At 46.7% G+C, this 23224-nt stretch overlaps 1 protein-coding gene across 2 annotated transcripts in view; it reads left to right on the top strand.

Annotated features, from left to right (window-relative positions):
* Positions 1-22644, top strand: part of intu (inturned planar cell polarity protein) — a 39083-nt gene extending 16439 nt beyond the window's left edge. For both annotated transcript variants that reach the window (XM_084156383.1, XM_084156382.1), the window contains exons 4-17: positions 3562-3780; positions 9470-9588; positions 10066-10155; positions 10283-10360; positions 12715-12898; positions 13709-13762; positions 14147-14209; positions 14917-15165; positions 15477-15691; positions 17529-17838; positions 18028-18122; positions 18368-18557; positions 20925-21064; positions 22432-22644. In XM_084156383.1, coding sequence (XP_084012509.1) covers positions 3562-3780; positions 9470-9588; positions 10066-10155; positions 10283-10360; positions 12715-12898; positions 13709-13762; positions 14147-14209; positions 14917-15165; positions 15477-15691; positions 17529-17838; positions 18028-18122; positions 18368-18557; positions 20925-21064; positions 22432-22543 — 2118 coding nt within the window. In that variant the 3' untranslated portion in view covers positions 22544-22644. The remainder of the gene's footprint in view (positions 1-3561; positions 3781-9469; positions 9589-10065; positions 10156-10282; positions 10361-12714; positions 12899-13708; positions 13763-14146; positions 14210-14916; positions 15166-15476; positions 15692-17528; positions 17839-18027; positions 18123-18367; positions 18558-20924; positions 21065-22431) is intronic.
* Positions 22645-23224: the final 580 nt, after the last annotated feature.

Here is a 23224-nt window from a genome sequence, read left to right as displayed (position 1 = left end):
AAAAATCCAGAAAATCACATTGTAGTATTTTTTATGAATTTATTTGCAAATTATGGTGGAAAATAAGTATTTGGTCAATAACAAAAGTTTCTCAATACTTTGTTATATACCCTTTGTTGGCAATGACACAGGTCAAACGTTTTCTGTAAGTCTTCACAAGGTTTTCACACACTGTTGCTGGTATTTTGGCCCATTCCTCCATGCAGATCTCCTCTAGAGCAGTGATGTTTTGGGGCTGTCGCTGGCAACACGGACTTTCAACTCCCTCCAAAGATTTTCTATGGGGTTGAGATCTGGAGACTGGCTAGGCCACTCCAGGACCTTGAAATGCTTCTTACGAAGCCACTCCTTCGTTGCCCGGGCGGTGTGTTTGGGATCATTGTCATGCTGAAAGACCCAGCCACGTTTCATCTTCAATGCCCTTGCTGATGGAAGGAGGTTTTCACTCAAAATCTCACGATACATGGCCCCATTCATTCTTTCCTTTACACGGATCAGTCGTCCTGGTCCCTTTGCAGAAAAACAGCCCCAAAGCATGATGTTTCCACCCCCATGCTTCACAGTAGGTATGGTGTTCTTTGGATGCAACTCAGCATTCTTTGTCCTCCAAACACGACGAGTTGAGTTTTTACCAAAAAGTTCTATTTTGGTTTCATCTGACCATATGACATTCTCCCAATCCTCTTCTGGATCATCCAAATGCACTCTAGCAAACTTCAGACGGGCCTGGACATGTACTGGCTTAAGCAGGGGGACACGTCTTGCACTGCAGGATTTGAGTCCCTGGCGGCGTAGTGTGTTACTGATGGTAGGCTTTGTTACTTTGGTCCCAGCTCTCTGCAGGTCATTCACTAGGTCCCCCCGTGTGGTTCTGGTATTTTTGCTCACCGTTATTGTGATCATTTTGACCCCACGGGGTGAGATCTTGCGTGGAGCCCCAGATCGAGGGAGATTATCAGTGGTCTTGTATGTCTTCCATTTCCTAATAATTGCTCCCACAGTTGATTTCTTCAAACCAAGCTGCTTACCTATTGCAGATTCAGTCTTCCCAGCCTGGTGCAGGTCTACAATTTTGTTTCTGGTGTCCTTTGACAGCTCTTTGGTCTTGGCCATAGTGGAGTTTGGAGTGTGACTGTTTGAGGTTGTGGACAGGTGTCTTTTATACTGATAACAAGTTCAAACAGGTGCCATTAATACAGGTAATGAGTGGAGGACAGAGGAGCCTCTTAAAGAAGAAGTTACAGGTCTGTGAGAGCCAGAAATCTTGCTTGTTTGTAGGTGACCAAATACTTATTTTCCACCATAATTTGCAAATAAATTCATTAAAAATCCTACAATGTGATTTTCTGGATTTTTTTTTCTCAATTTGTCTGTCATAGTTGACGTGTACCTATGATGAAAATTACAGGCCTCTCTCATCTTTTTAAGTGGGAGAACTTGCACAATTGGTGGCTGACTAAATACTTTTTTTCCACACTGTATCTATCTAATAGAACACAGAGGGTTTTCTTTAATGGAAGCTTCTCTAATGTTAAACATGTAAAGTGTGGTGTACTGCAGGGCAGCTCTCTTGACCCTCTACTCTTTTCTATTTTTACCAATGACCTGCCACTGGCATTAAACAAAGCCTGTGTGGCCATGTATGCTGATGATTCATCCCTATACACGTCAACAACCACAGCTAATGAAATCAATGCAACCCTAAACAAAGAGTTGCAGTCAGTTTTAGAATGGGTGGCCAGTAATAAACTGATCCTGAACATCTCTAAAACTAAGAGCATTGTATTTGGTACGAATCATTCCCTAATTTCTAGACCTCAGCTGGTAATGAATGATGTGGCTGTTGAGCAAGTTGAGGAGACTAAATTACGTGGTGTTACCTTAGATTGTAAACTGTTGCTGTTAAAAACATATTGATTCAATGGTTGTAACGATGGGCAGAGATCTGTCCGTGATAATGAGACACCAAACTCCACAAAGCAAGTCCTGCAGGCTTTAGTTTTGTCTTATCTTGATTATTGTCCAGTCATATGATCAAGTGCTGCAAAGAAAGACCTAGTTAAGCTGCAGCTGGCCAAGAACTGAGCCGCACGTTTTGCTCTTCATTGTAATCAGAGGGCTGATATCAATACTACATTTTAGCAGACGCTCTTATACAGAGCGACTTACAGTAGTGAGTGCATACATTTTTGTACTGGTCCCACATGGGAATCGAACCCACAACACTGGCGTTGCAAGCGCCATGCTCTACCAGCTGAGACACACGGGAGGACTACTAGGTGACCTACTTTTTGTGTGTATGTACTGACATGTACGTGTAACTGATAAATGTATGCACACTACATGTTAATGTTTTTAAATGTATGTAAATTGAAAAGTATTTGATCTGTAATGTCTTTTCCGTTATGTGTCGGACCCTAGTAAGACTAGCTGTCGCCATTGGCGTCGGCTAATGGGAACCTAACAAAATAAAAAACAATACAAATCAAAGCGTTGGATTGGTGTAAGCATGGACTTTCTACCATATTTCTGACACCAGTCCATTCATTTGTACTCCATTAGGGCAGTGAACAGTTATTGGAGAGGTAGAGAGTCAGACCGTTGCCAGTGTCACAGTGTTGAACACGAATCCACACACACATCTGGTCTCTGGTCCTGATTTGCCTTGATTAACGTCAACTAGAAATCCTTAGCAGACCTCTCAAGTGGTGACAGGTTACTGCCCCGAGCCAGCCCTGTGCGTATGCGCATCTCGTGTGTGTACACAATTATTTTTGGTATTTGTACAGTGTGTTTGAGTTTGAGGCTGCGCGTGTGTAGGCCATAGTATTTGGGGTCTTTTTGAAATGTGAGAATGACAGACATTAATATTAATCTGTAAATATGTCGAGCATGAATCTCTCCACCATACTGTTTCTGTGTGTTTCCATTTGTGTACCTGTCTGCCTGGGTTGGTTTGTAAAGTGTGTGTGTGTGTGTGTGTGTGTTGTACAGTGTGAATGGCGATGCAGTGTGGAATAGGCTCTTCTGTCACTGTTCTGGGGCCTGCCTTGTGGTGGGATCTGTTTCTGATTCACTCACACGCACCCATGTCGCTTCACTTTCAGTGGTCAGGAGGAATATCCTCTCTCTCTCTCTCTCTCTCTCTCTCTCTCTCTCTCTCTTTCTCTGACAATCACATCACTGATGGCTCTGTATATGTGGTTTAACTGAACCCTTTCCTGTAGCACCAGGCCAAACCATGAAATGGGGAGCATATGAGTTACGCTGCAGCCCTAATGGACGGGATTAAATGCCGTTTATGACCATATTATGATCACAGTGTAGTTCCCCTGCTGATTCTGGCCAACAGGGATTCTTCAGACTCGTACAAACTCACTGCTAGCTTATGTTCTGCAGCCAAACCCACAATGGGCCTTTTTTTAAAGTGTTTCAAAAAGGAAAAACGATGTAGAATGTGGTGGAAAGATGATGATCTCTTCTCTTTCTTTCTTTCTCCCTCTTTCTTTCTTTTCCCCTCTCTTCCCCTCTCTCTCTCCCTCCTCCCCCCCGCCCGCCCAGGTGAAGCTGACCCTGGAGACAGCCAGTCCAGGAGGACCAGGGGAGGGGGGTGTGGACGTGTCCTCTGCCCCCAGGCTCAAGCCCTCTCCCCCAGTCAGCCAGCTGGTACGCCTGCTGTGGGGCGAGGACACGGTGGAGCTCCAGATGTCTATAGGACACATCCCTCACATCGTCATGTACCTGTCTCTCAAACTGGATTCAGACTCCCCCCTGGAAGAGGTCAGTTCAGTAGGTCTCAGAAATGGCACCCTATTCCCTATGTAGTGCACTACTTTTGACCAGATCCCATAGGTAAAGTGTAGGACTGGGGGTACGGTAATCTGATCTACGGTCTGAGGTTAAAGGTAACCTCTACCTTGATATTTCTTTACATTCACCAACGCAAATCTACATTAAAGGTGCAATCCGTAAGTTTTGTCACCCCATCTGCAAGTCGAGATAGTACGAAAACATTCGACCAAGAAGCAAAACCAGAAATTAAATGTACTTATTGTGCCTCTAACTGTAGTTCAATGTTAGCTAAGTGCTTTCTTGAGACCCAGTGAAAAGCACCTCATGGGTACAATACATTTTTCTACAGTCAATGAATGAGTACTTAACTGCATTAAGAGTAATTAAATGTTTTAAAAAATACCCATGTGTAGGAAATCCCTAGCGCAGCACTTAAAAAGCTTGTTGGCACACTCTGTGTTTTCTGACACAAAGCAGAAGCTTTAGAGAACAGAACTACTGCTCTGGTAGGCTTCCAGATCAAGGGCCTTTGGCTCTTTATAACAACATCCAAAATGTGCACACACACACACACACATACACACACATACAGTGGAAAAATAGAAACAGGAGAACAGGAGAAAGATGTGAAGAATAAAGTTACTTCCTCTTGATAATATCTCCCTTGATAATACATAACCATTACATTAGTAATGGGATAAATAAATACCAATAATTGCACAAGGATTGAATTGATTAACGTTAGTTTCACTGACTTCAATAAAATACATTAATTGGATTATATAACGCTTTTCCAAGTGCTCAAAGTGTTTTACATTGTAAGGGGGTGAACTCACACCTCATACATACATAATATTAATTTATACTTTTTGGGCCAGTTTTCCGCACACAGAGCAAGGCTCAATAGACAAAGTCTAGTAATAAACCTAAGCCTAAACTGTGTCTGGGAAACTGTCCCTTTAGCTTTGCGGAAGAAAGCCACGCTGGAGCAGACTCAGCAGAGGTCAGAGGACAGTGGACCTGTAGTGAAGGGCTATGTTTTCTTGCTCTGTGGGAAAGTAAAGTACACTGAACAAAAATATTAACGCAACATGTAAAGTGTTTCATGAGCTGAAATAAAAGATCCCAGACATTTTCCATACGCACAGAAAGCTAATTTCTCTCAAATTGTGTGCACAAATTTGTTTACATCCCTGTTAGTGAGCATTTCTCCTTTGCCAAGATAATCCATCCACCTGACAGGTGTGGCATATAAAAAAGCTGATTAAACAGCATGATCATTACACAGGTGCACCTTGTGCTGGGGACAATAAAAGGGCACTCTTAAATGTGCAGTTTTGTCACACAACACATGTCACGCCCTGGCTCTGGGGACTCTTTTAATGTTGAGCCAGGGTGTTAGTTCCTATGTTTAGTTGTTCCTTGTTTTCTGTCTAGATCGTTTAGATCTATGTTGGCCAGGGTGGTTCCCGATCAGAGGCAGCTGTTGCTCGTTGTCTCTGATTGGGAACCATACTTAGGCAGCCTGTTTTGCACAGTTGTTTGTGGGATCTTGTTCTGTATAGGTTTGTGTTGGTGAACCTTTAGACTTCACGTATCGTTTTGTTGTTTTGTTGTTGGTGTAAAGTACTCATTAAAAGATGTACGCCTATCACGCTGCGCCTTGGTCTGCCTCTAATAACGATCGTGACAACACAATGCCACATATGTCTCAAGGTTTGAGAGAGCGTGCAATTGGCATGCTGACTGCAGGAATGTCCACCAGAGCTGTTGCCAGATAATTTAATGTTAATTTCTCTACCATAAGCCGCCTCCGTTGTTTTAGAGAATTTGGCAGTACGTCCAACCGGCCTCACAACCGCAGACCACTTGTATGGTGTCGTGTGGGCGAGCGGTTTGCTGATGTCAACGTTGTGAACAGAGTGCCCCATGGTGGCAGTGGGGTTATGGTATGGGCAGGCATAAGCTACGACAACTAACACAAGTGCATTTTATCGATGGCAATTTGAATGCACAGAAATACCGTGATGAAATCCTGAGGCCTTTTTTTTTTAAAGGTATCTGTGACCAACAGATGGATATCTGTATTTCCATTCATGTGAAATCCATAGATTAGGGCCTATTTTATGTATTTCAATTGACTTATTTCCTCATATGAATTGTAACTCAGTAGAATCCTTGAAATTGTTCCATGTTGCGTTTATATTTTTGTTCAGTATAGTAGCTACACTTAATTTCAGGATCGTGTCGAGTCACAGATCTGGGGAAGTGTACCAAAACATTTCTGCAGCATTGAAGGTCCCCAAGAACATAGTGGCCGCCATCATTCTTAAATGGAAGAAGTTTGGAACCACCAAGACTCTTCCTAGAGCTGGCCGCCCGGCCAAACTGAGCAATCGGGGGAGAAGGGCCTTGGTCAGGGAGGTGACCAAGAACCCGATGGTCACTCTGACAGAGCTCCATAGTTCCTCTGTGGGGGGGGGGGAGACTAGACAGGATCGAGGGGAAGATGAACGGAGCAAAGTACAGAGAGATCCTTGATGAAAACCTGCTCCAGAGCGCTCAGTACCTCAGACTGGGGCGAAGGTTCACCTTCCAACAGGACAACGACCCTAAGCCCACAGCCAACACAATTGAGGAGTGGCTTCGGGACAACTCTCGGAATGTCCTTGAGTGGCCCAGCCAGAGCCCGGACTTGAACCCGATGAATCTCTTGAGAGACCTGAGAAGACTCGAGGCTGTAATCGCTGCCAAAAGTGCTTCAACAAAGTACTGAGTAAAGGGGCTGAATACTTATGTAAATATCCTATTTCCGTTTTTTTTTTTTTTACAATTTGCAAACATTTCTAAAAACCGGTTTTTGCTTAGTCATTATGGGGTATTGTGTGTAGATTGATGAGGGGAAAAAACTGTAACGTTACAAAATGTGGAAAAAGCAGAGGGGTCTGAATACTTTCCGAAAGCACTGTATTACTTGTAGTTATATACACTGTAAATACTTCAAGGAATGAATGGTCATGGGATCTCTCTCTCTCTCTCTCTCTCTCTCTCTCTCTCTCTCTCTCTCTCTCTCTCTCTCTCTCTCTCTCTCTCTCTCTCTCTCTCTCTCTCTCTCTCTCTCTCTCTCTCTCTCTCCCTCTCTCTCTCTCTCTCTCTCTCTCTCTCTCTCTCTCTCTCTCTCTCTCTCTCTCTCTCTCTCTCTCTCTCTCTCTCTCTCTCTCTCTCTCTCTCTCTCTCTCTCTCTCTCTCTTCAATGCAGACGTTGATGTTTTCTTACTGTATTTCTGCGGGCCTTCTCTTCCAGGCCACGGGTGGGAGAAGGAGAGGGCGTGAACTTGGAAGTCGATGCCACATCAGCTAGTTGGCAGGCATCCATGTTTTTTAAATGACAGCATAGTGCACCATTTTTTTTGTTAGTCCGCCGATTTTACAGTAGGAGAAATGACAGAAGTTGTTGTGTGTAGCCGGCCATGTAGCCTGTGTGTGTGCATTTTGAAATCTGTGTTTGTGTTTCTGTGGGTAGGCGCACACACACAGTGTGAGTGTTTCTATATTTAGTTTCATGGAAGAAGAAGGACTTGACAGACGAAAGCAATATGGTGGAAGCTGATCGTTAGGTCAGAACAATAACAGAGGCACCTTGAAGACTGTGCTGGATAGAAATGTTTGTTACTAGGAAACTAATCATACAGTGCCTTGCAAAAGTATTCACCCCCCTTGGCGTCTTTCCTATTTTGTTGCATTACAACCTGTAATTTAAATTGATTTTTATTTGGATTTCAATGTAATGGACATACACAAAATAGTCCAAATTGGTGAAGTGAAATGCAAAAAATAACTTGTTTAACAAAATCCTTAAAAAAAAATAACGGAAAAGTGGTGTGTGCATATGTATTCACCCCCATTATAATATCTGGTGCAACCAATTACCTTCAGAAGTCACATAATTAGTTAAATAAAGTCCACCTGTGTACAATCTAAGTGTCACATTATCTGTCACATGATCTCAGTGTATATATAGAACTGTTCTGAAAGGCCCCAGAGTCTGCAACACCACTAAGCAAGGGGCACCACCAAGCAAGCGGCACCATGAAGACCAAGGAGCTCTCCAAACAGGTCAGGGACAAAGTTGTGGAGAAGTACAGATCAGGGTTGGGTTATAAAGAAATATCCGAAACTTTGAACATCCCACCCTTAAATCCATTATAAAAAAATTGAAAGAATATGGCACCACAACAAACCTGCCAAGAGAGGGCCGCCCACCAAAACTCACAGACCAGGCAAGGAGGGCATTAATCAGAGAGGCAACAAAGAGACCAAAGATAACCCTGAAGGAGCTGCAAAGCTCCACAGTGGAGATTGGAGTATCTGTCCATAGGACCACTTTAAGCCGTACACTCCACAGAGATGGGCTTTACGGAAGAGTGGCCAGAAAAAAGCCATTGCTTAAAGAAAATAATAAGCAAACAAGTTTGGTGTTCGCCAAAAGCCATGTGGGAGACTGAGCTTTTTGGCCATCAAGGAAAACGTTATGTCTGGCGCAAACCCAACACCTCTCATCACTCCGAGAACACCGTCCCCACAGTGAAGCATGGTGGTGGTAGCATCATGCTGTGGGGATGTTTTCATCGGCAGGGACTGGGAAACTGGTCAGAATTGAAGGAATGATGGATGGAGCTAAATATAGGGACATTCTTGAGGGAAACCTGTTTCAGTCTTCCAGAGATTTGAGACTGGGACGGAGGTTCACCTTCCAGCAGGAAAATGACCCTAAGCATACTGCTAAAGCAACACTCGAGTGGTTTAAGGTGATACATTAAAATGTCTTGGAATGGCCTAGTCAAAGCACAGACCTCAATCCAATTGAGAATATGTGGTATGACTTAAAGATTGCAGTACACCAGCGGAACCCATCCATCTTGAAGGAGCTGGAGCAGTTTTGCCTTGAAGAATGAGCAAAAATCCCAGTGGCTAGATGTGCCAAGCTTATAGAGACATACCCCAAGAGACTTTCAGCTATAATTGCTGCAAAAGGTGGTTCTACAAAGTATTGACTTTGGGGAGGTGAATAGTTATGCATGCTCAGGTTTTCTGTTTTTTTGTCTTATTTCTTGTTTGTTTCACAATAACAAATATTTTGCATCTTCAAAGTGGTAGGCATGTTGTGTAAATCAAATGATACAAACCCCCCAAAAATCCATTTTAATTCCAGGTTGTAAGGCAACAAAATAGGAAAAATGCCAAGGGGGGTGAATTATTTCGCAAGCCACTAGTTTCAGTGCCTTAGGGGTATACTACAAAGCAGGATCAAGGAGTTAGCCAGCTAACTTGCCTGAATATAACTTTGTCTGTGGTACGAGTGTTGGTGTGTTATTGACCCACAGGTGAATGTCTGGCATTTTAAGGATTCTCCCAGCTTTTGTCCTTGTTTCCAGGGCTATGAGGCCCTACTCCTCATTCACCCCCCTCCCCTCGGCCCCTGTCCAAAGTGGTCGGCCCAACCTCCCCCGGCTCTCTCCTGAAGTGGTCCGCTCCACAACCTTCATAGCAGACAGCATGTTGTGGAGAATACTAATATCAAAGACAATACAGGGAACCTGCCCTGTGCTCTCTCTTCTCTAACAGACTGTCTGTCTGTGTGTGTAACTCCATGTACCTCCTCAGCAGGAGATCTCAGCAGGAGATCCTGTACCAGTACCCAGTGTCTGAGGCATCCAGCCAGCTGAAGGGAGTCAGAGGGATCTTCCTTACTCTGTCTGACATGCTGGAGAATGTCACCGGGGGACAGATAGTCAGGTAAACAAAGTTTGTACAATCATATACATATTGTGGGAGCTCAGTAAGATTTCCACGGAAATAAAAAAAATGTCCACTCACTGTTTGCCGTGGCCTCCAAAAGTACTGAATAACTTTATTGGGAACAGCAAATAGAGGGTTAGGTTAGTCAGGTAAGACTACCACAGCGGTAGAGTGAATATACAAAGCCCCAATTAAATATAGCTAACTACTAAAAATTGAAATTCCATCCATTCATGCCATGATTTATATTTCTCCTCTTGCTCTCTTTTCTCCTGCACCTGTTCTTCCTCCCGCTTTCCTCTCCTCCTCTCCCATGTCTCCCCCTCTTTTTTTCTGTGCTCTAACCTTCTGCCTTCTCTTCTCCTCCCCTCCCCCTCCTCTTCTGTCTCATTCCCCCTCTTTTTTTCTCTGCACTCTACCCATCTTCTCTTCTTCTTTTGTCCTCCTCCTCCTCCCCTCCCTCCCCCTCCTCAGCTCGTCTCTCTTGCTCAGTAAACAGCTGGTCCATGTGGGCTACTGGAAGGAGAGCAACAACCTGCTGGTGATCGGCCTGCCTGCTGAGAGGTACCGTCTCAGTCAATCCCATGTGTCAGCTAAATGTTATAGCTTTTCTTGACCATGTGCCCTAATAATAGGTGTTTGATGTCCTCCTCCTCGTTGACTGTGTGTTGTGTTCTCATGTTTCCTCCAGGGTTCCTCTGCTCTCTCTGCCGACGGTAGTGGGAGGTGTGGTCAGGACACTCAACGTGATGTACGGCTCTCTGGGCAGGTCTGTTGACAATCTCCAGTCCTGGTCACGGACTAGGGATGCATCCTAAATTTGACCAAAAGTAGTGCACTATGTAGGGAATAGGGTGCCATTTCGGATGCATGTTTGATTTCCTGGTTCAAGCTGTCCCAGTCTTTCTGGCTTCCTGTTTGAAGAAAGATAATTTATACTGTTATATTACATCAAACCTAAATAGGCTGTTGCCTTTTTTACACTTCTTTCTTTCCCTCAATCTCTCCCTCTGTCCCTCCCTCCACCTCTTCCCTCCCTCCCTCCACCTCTTCCCTCCCGCCCTCCCTCCCTCCATCTCTCCCTCCCTCCTTCCATCCCTCCCTCCACCTCTTCCCTCCCTCCCTCCACCTCTTCCCTCCCTCCCTCCCTCCCTCCCTCCCTCCCTCCATCTCTCCCTCCCTCCATCTCTCCCTCCCTCCATCTCTCCCTCACTCCCTCCCTCCATCCATCTCTCCCTCACTCCCTCCCTCCCTCCCTCCCTCCATCTCTCCCTCCCTCCATCTCTCCCTCCATCTCTCCCTCCCTCCCTCCATCTTTCCCTCCCTCCATCTCTCCCTCCCTCCCTCCCTCCATCTCTCCATCTCTCCCTCCCTCCCTCCATCTCGCCCTCCCTCCATCTCTCTCGCCCTCCCTCCCTCCCTCCATCTCACCCTCCCTCCCTCCATCTCGCCCTCCCTCCATCTCTCCCTCCCGTCCTCCCTCCATCTCTCCCTCCCTCCCTCCCTCCATCTCGCCCTCCCTCCCTTCCACCCTCACCTCCATCTCGCCCTTCCTCCCTCCCTCCGTCCCTCCTCCGTCCCTCTCTCCCTCCCTCCCTCCATCTCTCCCTCCCTCCATCTCTCTCTCCCTCCCTCCCCCGTCCATCCCTCCCTCCCCTGTCCATCCCTCCCTCCCCTGTCCCTCTCTCCCTTCCTCGCTCCATCTCTCCCTCCCTCCATCTCTCCCTCCATCTCTCCCTCCATCTCTCTCTCCATCTCTCCCTCCCTCCATCTCGCCCTCCCTCCCTCCCTCCCTCCCTCCATCTCGCCCTCCCTCCCTCCATCTATCCCTCCCGCCATCTCGCCCTCCCTCCCTCCCTCCATTTCGCCCTCCCTCCCTCCCTCCATCTCTCCCTCCCTCCCTCCCTCCATCTCTCCCTCCCTCCCTCCCTCCCTCCCTCCCTCCATCTCGCCCTCCCTCCCTCCCTCCCTCCCTCCATCTCTCCCTCCATCCCTCCATCTCTCTCTCCCTCCGTCCCTCCCCCGTCCCTCCCCCGTCCCTCCCTCCCTCCTCCCCTCCCTCCATCTCTCCCTCCCTCCCTCCCCTGTCCCTCCCTCCATCTCTCCCTCCCTCCCTCCATCCCTCCCCCGTCCCTCCCTCCTCCCCTCCCTCCCTCCCTCCCTCCATCTCTCCCTCCCTCCATCTCTCCCTCCCTCCATCTCTCTCTCCCCGTCCCTCCCTCTCTCCATCTCTCCATCCGTCCCTCCCTCTCTCCATCCCTCCCTCTCTCCATCTCTCCCTCCCTCCCTCTCACGCTCCCGCCCTCCCTCTCTCCCGCCCTCCCTCCCTCCCTCCCTCCATCTCGCCCTCCCTCCCTCCATCCCGCCCTCCCTCCCTCCATCCCTCCCTCCATCTCGCCCTCCCTCCCTCCATCCCGCCCTCCCTCCCTCCATCCCTCCCTCCATCTCTCTCTCCCTCCATCTCTCTCTCCCTCCGTCCCTCCCTCCCCCCTCCATCTCTCCCTCCCTCCCTCCTCCCTCCCCCGTCCCTCCCTCCCTCCTCCCTCCCCCGTCCCTCGTCCCTCTCTCCCTCCCTCCCTCCATCTCTCCCTCCCTCCCTCCATCCATCTCTCCCTCCCTTCCTCCCTCCATCTCGCCCTCCCTCCATCTCGCCCTCCATCTCTCTCTCCCTCCGTCCCTCCCCCGTCCCTCCCTCCCTCCTCCTCCCCTCCCTCCCTCCATCTCTCCCTCCCTCCCCCATCCCTCTCTCCATCCCTCCCTCCCTCCCTCCCTCCATCTCTCCCTCCCTCCATCTCTCCCTCCCTCCCTCCATCCCTCCCCCCCTCCCTCCCCCGTCCCTCCCTCCCTCCTGCCCTCCCTCCCTCCCTCCTGCCCTCCCTCCATCCCTCCCTCCCTCCATCTCTCCCTCCCTCCATCTCTCCCTCCCTCCATCTCTCTCTCCCTCCGTCCCTCCCTCTCTCCATCTCTCCCTCCGTCCCTCTCTCCCTCCCTCCATCTCACCCTCCCTCCATCTCTCCCTCCCTCCCTCTCTCCCTCCCTCCCTCCCTCTCGCCCTCCCTCCCTCCCTCTCTCTCTCTCTCTCCCTCCGTCCCTCCCTCTGTCCCTTCTTCCTCTCCTCCACAGTGCGTTCTGCCAGGTGGATCACGCCCCCAGACTGGACCATTTCTTCTGCCTGTTCTTCCAGCAGCTGATCCAGCCCTCCAGGTTGAGTGACAGCTCTGTGGCCATGCTCCCTGACGTCTCAGGGACTCTCTTCCTGGACGGACTGCCGGCGGTTCGGTGGCTCACACTGCCTCCTGAGATAAAGGTCTGGATGGGCCACAGCTTCGGGCCATGAATGTGATGAAACACTTTTAGGAACTCCTGTTCATTTGTATCTTACCCATTTGGTGTTTGTGCTTTCTCATGTTTTAACTACCGTTCTTGTTCTATGAAAATGTTTTAGACTCAAGTCAGTGATAAGTTTAGGAATTTGCTCTTGCTATAATATGAATGAGATTTTTTCCATCTTGATCAGGGATGGGCAACTCCAGTCCTCTGGGGCCAGTGGTGTCACTCTTTTTACTCCATCCCTAGCAAAACACAGCTGATTAAACTAATTGCATTCTAAACTGAAAATCATGATTATTTGATTATTGGAGTCAGGTGTGTTAGCTGGGGCAAAAGTGTGACACCAATCAGGCCCCGAGGACTGACGTTGCCCATCTATGATCTTGATGGACGTCTTTATCGATTTATGTCTCATCTTTGCTGCCCTCTGCTGTCTAGCGGTAAAAAATGGCAAGTGGTCCTGCTAGACTCTTTTCCATGTCTAGATGCTCCAGAGCATGGTTGACTCTGCAGCCGATGTTAATGCAGAAATAAGTCACTACGTCTGTGATGTAGAATTACAATTGTATGTCAGAATTCTACCGATCGTCTCTGATCATCTGTCTAGGCACTGTGTAGCTCAGTTGGTAGAGCATGGCGCTTGCAACGCCAGGGTTGTGGGTTCGGTTCCCACCGGGGGCCAGTATGAAAAAAACAAGCAAAAAAAATAATACATGTATGCACTCACTGTAACTCGCTCTGGATAAGAGCGTCTGCTAAATGACTAATATGTCATATGTATCCACAGATGGAGGTTGACACTGTTCTCTCAGACTTTGAATCATCAGATTTTGGAGAAATGGTAAGTCAAATCGTTACATAGGGCTTTGGTCAAAGCAGTGCACTTTATGGGGAGTAGGGTGCCATTTCAGACGCAGAGAAGGTCCAATCCTTATCCCCATTCCCATTAGACAGAGCCACCAGCTGGCTCCTTCCCTCTGTAGGGCGTAGTCGTGAGAGGAGAAGGTGGATCTATTTCTGGACCTGCCTGTGTATATTTAATGAGCCAGTAATGGAGGATGAGATCATCTTTATACCTGCGTCCTTAAATTAAGCAGGGCTGAGAGAGCGGGAGAGAGAGGGAGGATAGAGCAGCAGGCTACTTAATCATTCATGTCTGAACTTCTAAAACTGATAATGGAGATAGTCCTCTCTCTCTTTCTCTCTCTCTTTCTCTTTCTCGTAGTCAGAGGACTTCTATGGCATGAGGCGTCTCTACGTGACACTGGGTTCCTGTCTGTTCTACAAGGTGAGTGTCACATACACTTGTCTGCTGGAGCTCTCTCCTTTCCACATACACCTGGGCCCACGGTGAAACCTGACACCTCACAAAAGGGACAGACTGACACCCTTGGATGGATAGGAAGGAAGAGCCAGTTAAATAGTGATTATATAGATATCATATCATCACCCAGGATGTACTTCTTAATTCCCTGGATGTCACACCATCAGCCTAACAACTAATGCTGAAACCCCATCAGCCTAACAACTAATGCTGAAACGCCATCAGCCTAACAACTAATGCTGAAACGCCATCAGCCTAACAACTAATGCTGAAACGCCATCAGCCTAACAACTAATGCTGAAACGCCATCAGCCTAACAACTAATGCTGAAACGCCATCAGCCTAACAACTAATGCTGAAACGCCATCAGCCTAACAACTAATGCTGAAACGCCATCAGCCTAACAACTAATGCTGAAACGCCATCAGCCTAACAACTAATGCTGACATATGAACGATGCGTATAATTATATCGTTCAGTAGACTCCAGTCTCCATCCTCATCAGCTTTAGTGTAAAGAAAGTGTGGCACTCTAATAATATGAACACTATTTTATATTAATTGTGTTATCTGTGCATGTGCGTGCGTTCTTTCGTTCCTGTGTGTGTGTGTGCGTTCTCTGTGTCTCTGTCTGTCTACGTGTGTGTGTGTGTGTTCTCCGTCTCTCTACAGGGCTACCTGATAGCCAACCACCTCCCCAAGGAAGATCTGCTGGACGTGTGTCTGTACTGCCAGCACTACTGTCTCCTCCCCCTGGCTGCAGAGCAGCGCGTGGGCCAGCTGGTCATCTGGAGAGAGGTGTTCCCACGACACCGCACCCAGAACCACCAGACCCAGACCCATCAGACCAATAGCAACCACTGTACCAGGCCAGGCTACTGCCAGCCACAGGGACGCTACTTCCTGCTCATAGTGGGACTGGTAAGATCGTTGTATTAAATAGAACACTACAATGGACATTGGTATCCCGGCAACAGCACTAAAATGACAGCCATCTTGGTCTGGAAAGCTTTCATTCTAGAAACATATTATTTTCTTCTGCATTACTAAAAGGAATAAATTATTTCTTCTCTGCCTCTCCTGACATTTAATCCAGTTAGACTTGATCCCTGACCAAGGTGGCTGCCATTATCAACTTAAACTCCTATAACCTATTCCATCTGTCAATGAGTTGACCCTTTTCCTCCCAGACACTTCTGTGAACCCACACATTCTCTCTCCTTCTCCCCCAGAGGCACTTCATGCAGTGCGTCCTCCTGGAGGCGGGGGGCTGTGCGGCCCCTGCCCTGGGGGCCCCGAGGCCTGACTGCGTGTACGTGGACCAGGTGAAGGCCACCCTCCTGCAACTGGAGGGGCTGGACGTAGGGATGGAGGAACGCCTGGCCGCACCGCCCGCACCCTGCCTCTCCTGTGCAGACTGGTTCCTCCCCTCCTCCGCCCGAGACAGGTTCGTTTTAGTTTAGTAGTTAAGTTTAGTTTGTTAAGTTGAATTTGTTGTAAAGTATTTCACTTTAGTTAGTAGTTACGTTTAGTTTAGTAGTAAAACACACATACAAATGTAGGATCTTAATTTGAGCCAGTTTGCTACAGCAGGAAAATAAGTTTGCAGCAACAAGAAATGTGAATTATATTAATAATGAATAATAATTAAGAATATAAATTAAGAATATAATTAATGGACATTTTTGTAGGGGTTGATACCTTTTTCGTAAGGGAAAATCAAGTCTGAAATTTCAAAGTGGAAATTACAAACTTCAGAAGCCTTTTTAAACCTGAAATACAGTGCTTTCGGAAAGTATTCAGACCCCTTCACTTTTTCCACATTTTGTTACGTTACAGCCTTATTCTAAAATGTATTAAATACTTTTTTCCCTCAATCTACACACAATACCCCATAATGACAAAGTGAAAACAGGTTTGTAAAATTGTTTGCAAATGTATTAAACAGAAACAACAGAAATACCATATTTAGATAAGTATTCAGATCCTTTGCTTTGAGACTCGAAACTGAGCTCAGGTGCATCCTGTTTCCATTGATCATCCTTGAGATGGAGTCAACCTGTGGTAAATTCAATTAATTGGACATGATTTGGAAAGACACACACCTGTCTATATAAGGTCCCAAAGTTGACAGTGCATGTCAGAGCAAAAACCAAACCATGAGGTCGAAGAAATTGTCCGTAGAGCTCCAAGACAGGATTGTGTCAAGGCACATATCTGGGGAAGGGTACCAAAAAATGTCTGCAGCATTGAAGGTCCCCAAGAACACAGTGGCCTCCATCATTCTTAAATGGAAGAAGCTTGGAACTATCAAGAAACTGAGCAATCGGGGGAGAAGGGCCTTGGTCAGGGAGGTGACCAAGAACCCGATGGTCACTCTGACAGAGCTCCAGTTCCTCTGTGGAGATAGGAGAACCTTCCAGAAGGACAACCATCTCTGCAGCACTCCACCAATCAGGCCTTTATGGTAGAGTGGCCAGACGGAAGCCACTCCTCAGTAAAAGGCACATGACAGCCCGCTTAGAGTTTGCCAAAAGGCACCTAAAGGAGTCTCGGACCATGAGAAACAAGATTCTCTGGTCTGATTAAACCAAGATTGAACTCTTTGGCCTGAAATCCAAGCGTCACGTCTGGAGGAAACCAGGCACCGCTCATCACCTGACCAATACCATCTCTATGGTGAAGCATTGTGGTGGCAGCATCATGCTGTGGGGATGTTTTTCAGTGGCAGGGACTGCGAGACTAGTCAGGATCGAGGGAAAGATGAACGGAGCAAATTGACCTGAAAATAGCTGTGCAGCGACGCTCCCCATCCAACCTGACAGAGCTTGAGAGGATCTGCAGAGAGGAATGGGAGAAACACACCAAATACAGGTGTACCAAGCTTGTAGCATCATACCAAGAAGACTCTATGCTGTAATCGCTGCCAAAGGTGCTTCAACAAAGTACAGAGTAAAGGGTCTGAATACTTATGTAAATGTCATAAAAACCTGTTTTTGCTTTGTCATTATGGGGTATTGTGCGTAGATTGATGAGGGGAAAAAACTATTTAATCAATTTTAGAATAAGGCTGTAACGTAACAAAATGTGGAAAAAGTGAAAGGGTCTGAATACTTTCCGAATGCACTGTACACTGCAAGTTTTACATTTCCTGCATTGCAGGAAAGTTCTCCTGCAACAGGGTGATCAAATTAAGATCCGACATTGGTACAAAATCTGCCTAAATAAAATCATCCAGGATGAGACAAAAAGGTCAGAAAACTTACTTCCATTGTGGTCCTCAGGTTGGACACCATGGCCGCATCGTCCCCTGTCTTCAGTAAACTGGCCGGGGCTGTGAAGCCACAGTCCTCCGCCCAGGGAGGGGGGAAGGGAGTGGGCAGGAGCCTCTTCGGAGGGGGTGCCCGGAGACCTAGCCCCCAGAGGAGTCAGTCGGACAGTGGGAGCGAGGGACAGCCGGAGGGGGGTGTAGGAGGGCAGACGGGGCTCAGTCCACACTCCACCCCGGACTCAGCCAGGAAGCTGGGTGGGCGGAGAGACTCACTGGGTTCTGGTGGATCTGAAGGGAGTGGAGGCAGTGGAAGTATTTTCAAGGTAGCGTCATAACTTTCCTTCCCCCTTGCTAAGGTTCCATCACCTGTATTGACTTTGATACATTACATTTGGTACACACGCATACACCACTAGGAGAAAGGAGAGTTTTTAGTGAGCACAGTATGCATGGGACTCTATGGCTTTTGTCATTTACCAATGGACCTTTTTATTGTTTATTTGTCCCCCTAGATTCCCAGGATGAAGCACCCTAACCCGTTCTACCTGGGCACCCTGAAGAAGAGTCTGACAGAGAGAGAGACAGAGGAGATGTACCACACTATTAAGTGAGTGACACAGGCCAGCAGTGTTAGAAGTTAGTTTATCCTTCCTTGTTGTAATAATGCTCTAACCCCCCATTCCATTCAATCTCATTCTATTCCATTCCATTATTTTCTATTCCATTCCATTCTCTCTCATTCTATTCCATCGCATTCCATTTTTTCTATTCCATTCTATTCCATTCATTTCTATTCCATCCATTCTATACTATTCTATCCCATTCCACTCTCTCTCTGTGCTGTGTTCCCAGGTTGACGTCTGGGGCAGAGAACACTCTGTTCCACTATGTGCTGATGGAGACAGTGCAGGGTATCTTCATAGCTCCTACACACAGGGAGCTGGCCCAGCTCAGCGGCTCCATCCACCCTCAGCTCATACGTAACTTCCACCACTGCTGCCTCTCCATACGGGCCGCCTTCCAGCAGAGTCTACCGCTCAGGGTGAGATACAACACACACACAGGCTTGTACATGCACATGCACGCACATACTCACAGACACACTCGTGCGCATGCTCTCACACACACAGACACACTCACGCTTTCGCTCTCTTTCACACACACAAACACAACACATCCTCATATGTAACAATGTGTCTGAGTTGTATACAAAATAGCCTCGCCGCGAACCAGGTTTCCCTAAAACGGGAAGCCTGGGGAAGTTCCATGGCAGAAATCAGCTAAAGAGGGGTCGGAACCCGGTGTAAATCAGTGATGCCTCACAACATGTCAAACCAATCAAATTAGTGCTGTAGGAGCAAAATTTCTCTGTTATTTCGAGATGAGCTAAAGCTGCAGCAAGAGGAGAGAAATGGCTTACAATGCTGGCCATATCAATATTTGGCTGTAAAGGCTAGCATGAGGAACAAGAAGTAGCTTGCCACAATGCGGTTTGTTTTGAGAAAAGTGAGCTAACCTTGTAAGCTACCTAGGTATAACTAACTAGCTAGCTACTAGCTTGTTAAATTTCTCTCACGATTATAAAGCCTACACATTTTTTATAAAAACAGCATATTATTGACCTAAAAGGTTAGCTGTGTTAGTTAGCCCAGTTGCTAGCTTATCCAGGGTCAGTGATACATAGAGCAACCACGTGCTGTCTATCTATGGGAACAACTGCAATCATTTTGCAAGTAACATTGCTAAAATTAATGAAATAAAATAAAATAAACCTCATAAAATGTTACCTGTAGGGGTCCTGGGTGGCGCAGCGGTCAAAAGCACTGCACCGCAGGCGATCCCAGGCTGTTTCACAACCGGCTGTGACCAGGAGCCACATAGGATGGCCCGGCGCCGTCCGGGGTAGGGGAGGATTTCGCCGTTGGGGCTTTTCTTGGTTCATTGTGCTCTAGTGACTCCTTGTGACAGGACCGGGCGCCTACAAGCTGACTTCGGTGTTTCCTCCGACACATTGGTGCAGTTGACATCCGGGTTAAGGGAGCAGTGTGATAAGAAGTAGGCGGCCAGGCCGGTCATGTTTCGGAGGACGCACGACTCGACCTTTGCCTCTCCCGAGCCCATTGAGGAGTTGCAGAGATAAGCCAAGGGACCTAATTTGTGGAGAAAACGGGGTAAAACAAATATACGCTTGTGGCCTGTTCAGGGCCTGGTTAGTACTGGGATGGGAGACCGCCTGGGAATACCAGGTGCCGTAAGCTAAAAATAAAAACATACCTGTAGTGCTCATTCCTGTAATGGCCAACCTTGCTCCGCTGATCCCTGATCTACTGGGTGAGAAGACTTCTATTCGAGCCCATCAATAGAACACTTGATTATCAACTCATTAGATTTGATATGTTGAATCAGGTGTGTTATTGCTGGGCTGAAACAGAACCCTGCACACCCAGCAGACCTCCAGCAGGGTTGGCCTGCTCCAATTCTAATAGGTTTATACATTGTGTGTAATGTTTAACTGTATTTTTGTATACAACATTTGCTAATATGTGGGATATACCCTTAGTCTCTTGGGATATTCATTGGGACCTCTCTCTTCATCTGCAAACAGGCTTTCACAGCTTTCCATATCTGAGGACACAAAACATCACAAAGGTTTCATTATACTCAAATTAGACAGCACTGACTGAATATTATGTTGCTATTATCTCTCTGTCCTCAAAGTTGTCCTCTCTAGGGACTGGAACTGGATAATATTTTAGTGTTAGCTGGAGCTGCAATTTCACCCATGGCTGTTATCTACAAATACATTTGGAGACTGTGTTTTTAATGTATAATGATTACATCAAGATAGCTAGCTAATAGGAAGTTAGCTAGTTGATGACATTTAATTAACTTAGCTAAACAGTGTGTAAAGTTAGCTAGCTAGCAGCTCAGTTAAGTTAGCCTACAAAGTGGCCTACTGTAGCCAGCTAGCTAGTGAATAATGCTTGTTTTTTAACATTTAAAACATGTATTTACTTACTTGAATAGGTTCTCCCATTGCCTCTGTTTTTTTGCTCCTTACAAAAACAAAATAATGGGCAGCCATAAATGGAGACAAGGAAAAAAGTAAGTTTGTTACCAGAGCGGTTTAGAACGTGCTAGGACGTTTGACTTTACCAGCGTAATCCACTCTCAATTTCAATATATATAAATCGCAGACAGTGACGCACATAACACACAGCACCCCTTCTATGGGCGTGTGGGGGAGGGTTCTTGAAATGTAACATCCTATCAAAATCTTGCAGCTGGGCGCCAGCAAACCATTCAAACCGTTTTTGAAATACAACATTCTCCAAAACAAAGGTAGTGTGTTTATGTATAAAATCATAGACTTCTCTCTCTATATATGTGTGTTTATCTCTGTTAACAGGGCAGGCGGGGTGCAGACAGACCCCAGGGGACCCATGGGCTGGGCCCAGTGAAAGAACACGGGGTTCTGTTCCAGTGTAAACCTGAGAACTGGACCGACCAGAGGAAGCCTGCTCCCACCATGACCTACTGGGTGATAGGGTATATCACAGTATAAAATACTAAATGGTACCCTGTTCTCTATGTAGTGCACTATTTAAAATGTGTGAAGAGGCAATACTGCTATCTCAAATGGCATCCTATTCTATATAGTGCACTACCAGTGCACACTGGGGCGCTCTGGTCATATGTAGAGTACAGCATATGGTGAATAGTGTACGTGAGAGAACAAAGTGTTTCTAGTCTGATCTTAAATGGCACCCTATTCCCTATGTAGTGCACAGTTTAGAGATCTAGCCAATGTACTATATGGGGAATAGGGTGCCATTTAAGACATAACATTTTAAAATTTTTACATTTTAGTCATTTAGCAGACGCTCTTATCCAGAGCGACATAAAGTTAGTGAATGCATACATTTTCATACTGGCCCCCCGTGGGAAACAAACCCACAACCCTGGCGTTGCAAGCGCCATGCTCTACCAACTGAGCTACATAACCAACTGTGTCTGTGCTTAGCTTACATAGTGTGAGAGCCCACCCAATGCCACTGTATATGATTGAGTCTCCTATTAATTATGATATTTATTTAGCCTCTGTTGCTATACAGGGTCAGTGTTATGAGTTATGGCTTTGTGTGTGTTGGCAGCATTATGAGTGATGTCTGTAATGAATGTAGGGTTTGTAGTGTAGGGATGGTGGTCTGTCCTTGTAGAACGGACTGATGGCACTTTGGGTCTGTCTCGGCTGTTGACTTTGGACATGCTCGTAGGTTTGAGAGGGCTGTGTGTGTGTGTGCGCGACTACAGCTGGCCCTCAGGGAGAGAGGTATGTTGGAGTGGTACAGAAGGGAAGTAAAACTGTCTGGGTGGCAGAGTACAGAAGGGAAGTAAAACTGTCTGGGTGGCAGAGTACAGAAGGGAAGTAAAACACTGGAGTTAACTTTGAGTGAGAGGCTTGGAGTAACAGGTCACCATGTAATAGCTGGGTTCTAGGTTTCAGTGGCAGTCAGACATACTAGGCAGAGAGATCTTCATTCATCAAGGTGGTGCTATATTGCCTACTCTCCTGACCTCTAGGGCTTTTTGTTAGATTTTTTAAATCACTCAGCAATTATATGTCCTGCCTACCTATGCTCCTCTACCTTGGGTCTGTCCCAATAATATCTCCTTCCTCCTGAAGTGTGCACTCGTTCACTATTCCCCACAAAATTAAAAGCTTTGGATTGGTGGAGGCATGGGCTAGAGGGCGTTTCCATACACCAGTAATTTCCTTTAAAATCCATGAAGGGAAGTGAACAAGTGCACACTTCAGGAGAATGTAGATATTATTAGGATGCCCCAGAAACCAACTCTGCTATTTTCCTCCTCTTTCTCAATTTGAAGCTCTGTGTTGTCTCTCTGTGTTCCAGCCGGATGCTTCTAGAACCCGTCCCTCAGGAATTCTATGTGTGTTTCCATGACTCCGTGGCAGAGGTTCCCGTGGAGATGGCCTTCCGCCTATCTTTCGGCCTGGCCTTGTGACGAGCCGTCTGCCAACAGTCTCTTAATGAACTCTGATAACACTACTACCTACAGACAGAGGTGCACAACCCTGGGTTCTGTTCATTAGCCACCAAACGGAAGAAAACTGATGGAAACAGGGAGGGGCTACCTAAACTCCAATAAGAACCGCTTGTTTATGTTTCACAAAATATTTTACTACGGTGCACCCTAATGAACACGACCCTGGCCTTCAAAGTTTCATAGTCGACCTCAACGCCTGCTTACTGTCTGTCTGAGATATTGCAGGAACTAAGACTCCCTCTTGTGCCTTGTTCCAGACAGACATTGATCACCTGACAGCAGATAAAAGGAAAGAACAAGGTTGTTCTCAGTTAGCCTTGGACCAGCTCCAGTGGAACAGCAGGGCACAACGCTGTGGAACATTCAGATAGAACTATATTAAAAAGAACAAACATACCTCTCTGACATGTAGAATATTATTGTAAGGAATCACGTCAGCTCTATTCATGGAATTTATATCTGTAACGTCCCACTACACTTGCCTATTGAACAAAGCCCTGGGTTTACTGGATGCAACAATTTTGTGTCCGAAATGGCAACCTACTCCATATTAAGTGCACAGCTTTTGAATCTGTTCAAAAGTAGTGCACTGTGTAAGAATGGTGTGCCATGAGTGTCGAAGGTAGGACAAGCCACTAA

The sequence above is a fragment of the Coregonus lavaretus genome, assembly GCF_964263955.1.
Source record: "Coregonus lavaretus genome assembly, chromosome: 39".
Taxonomy (NCBI): Eukaryota; Metazoa; Chordata; class Actinopteri; order Salmoniformes; family Salmonidae; genus Coregonus; species Coregonus lavaretus.
Note: the sequence above shows the minus strand (reverse complement) of the source record. Positions and strands in the feature narration are given on the sequence as shown.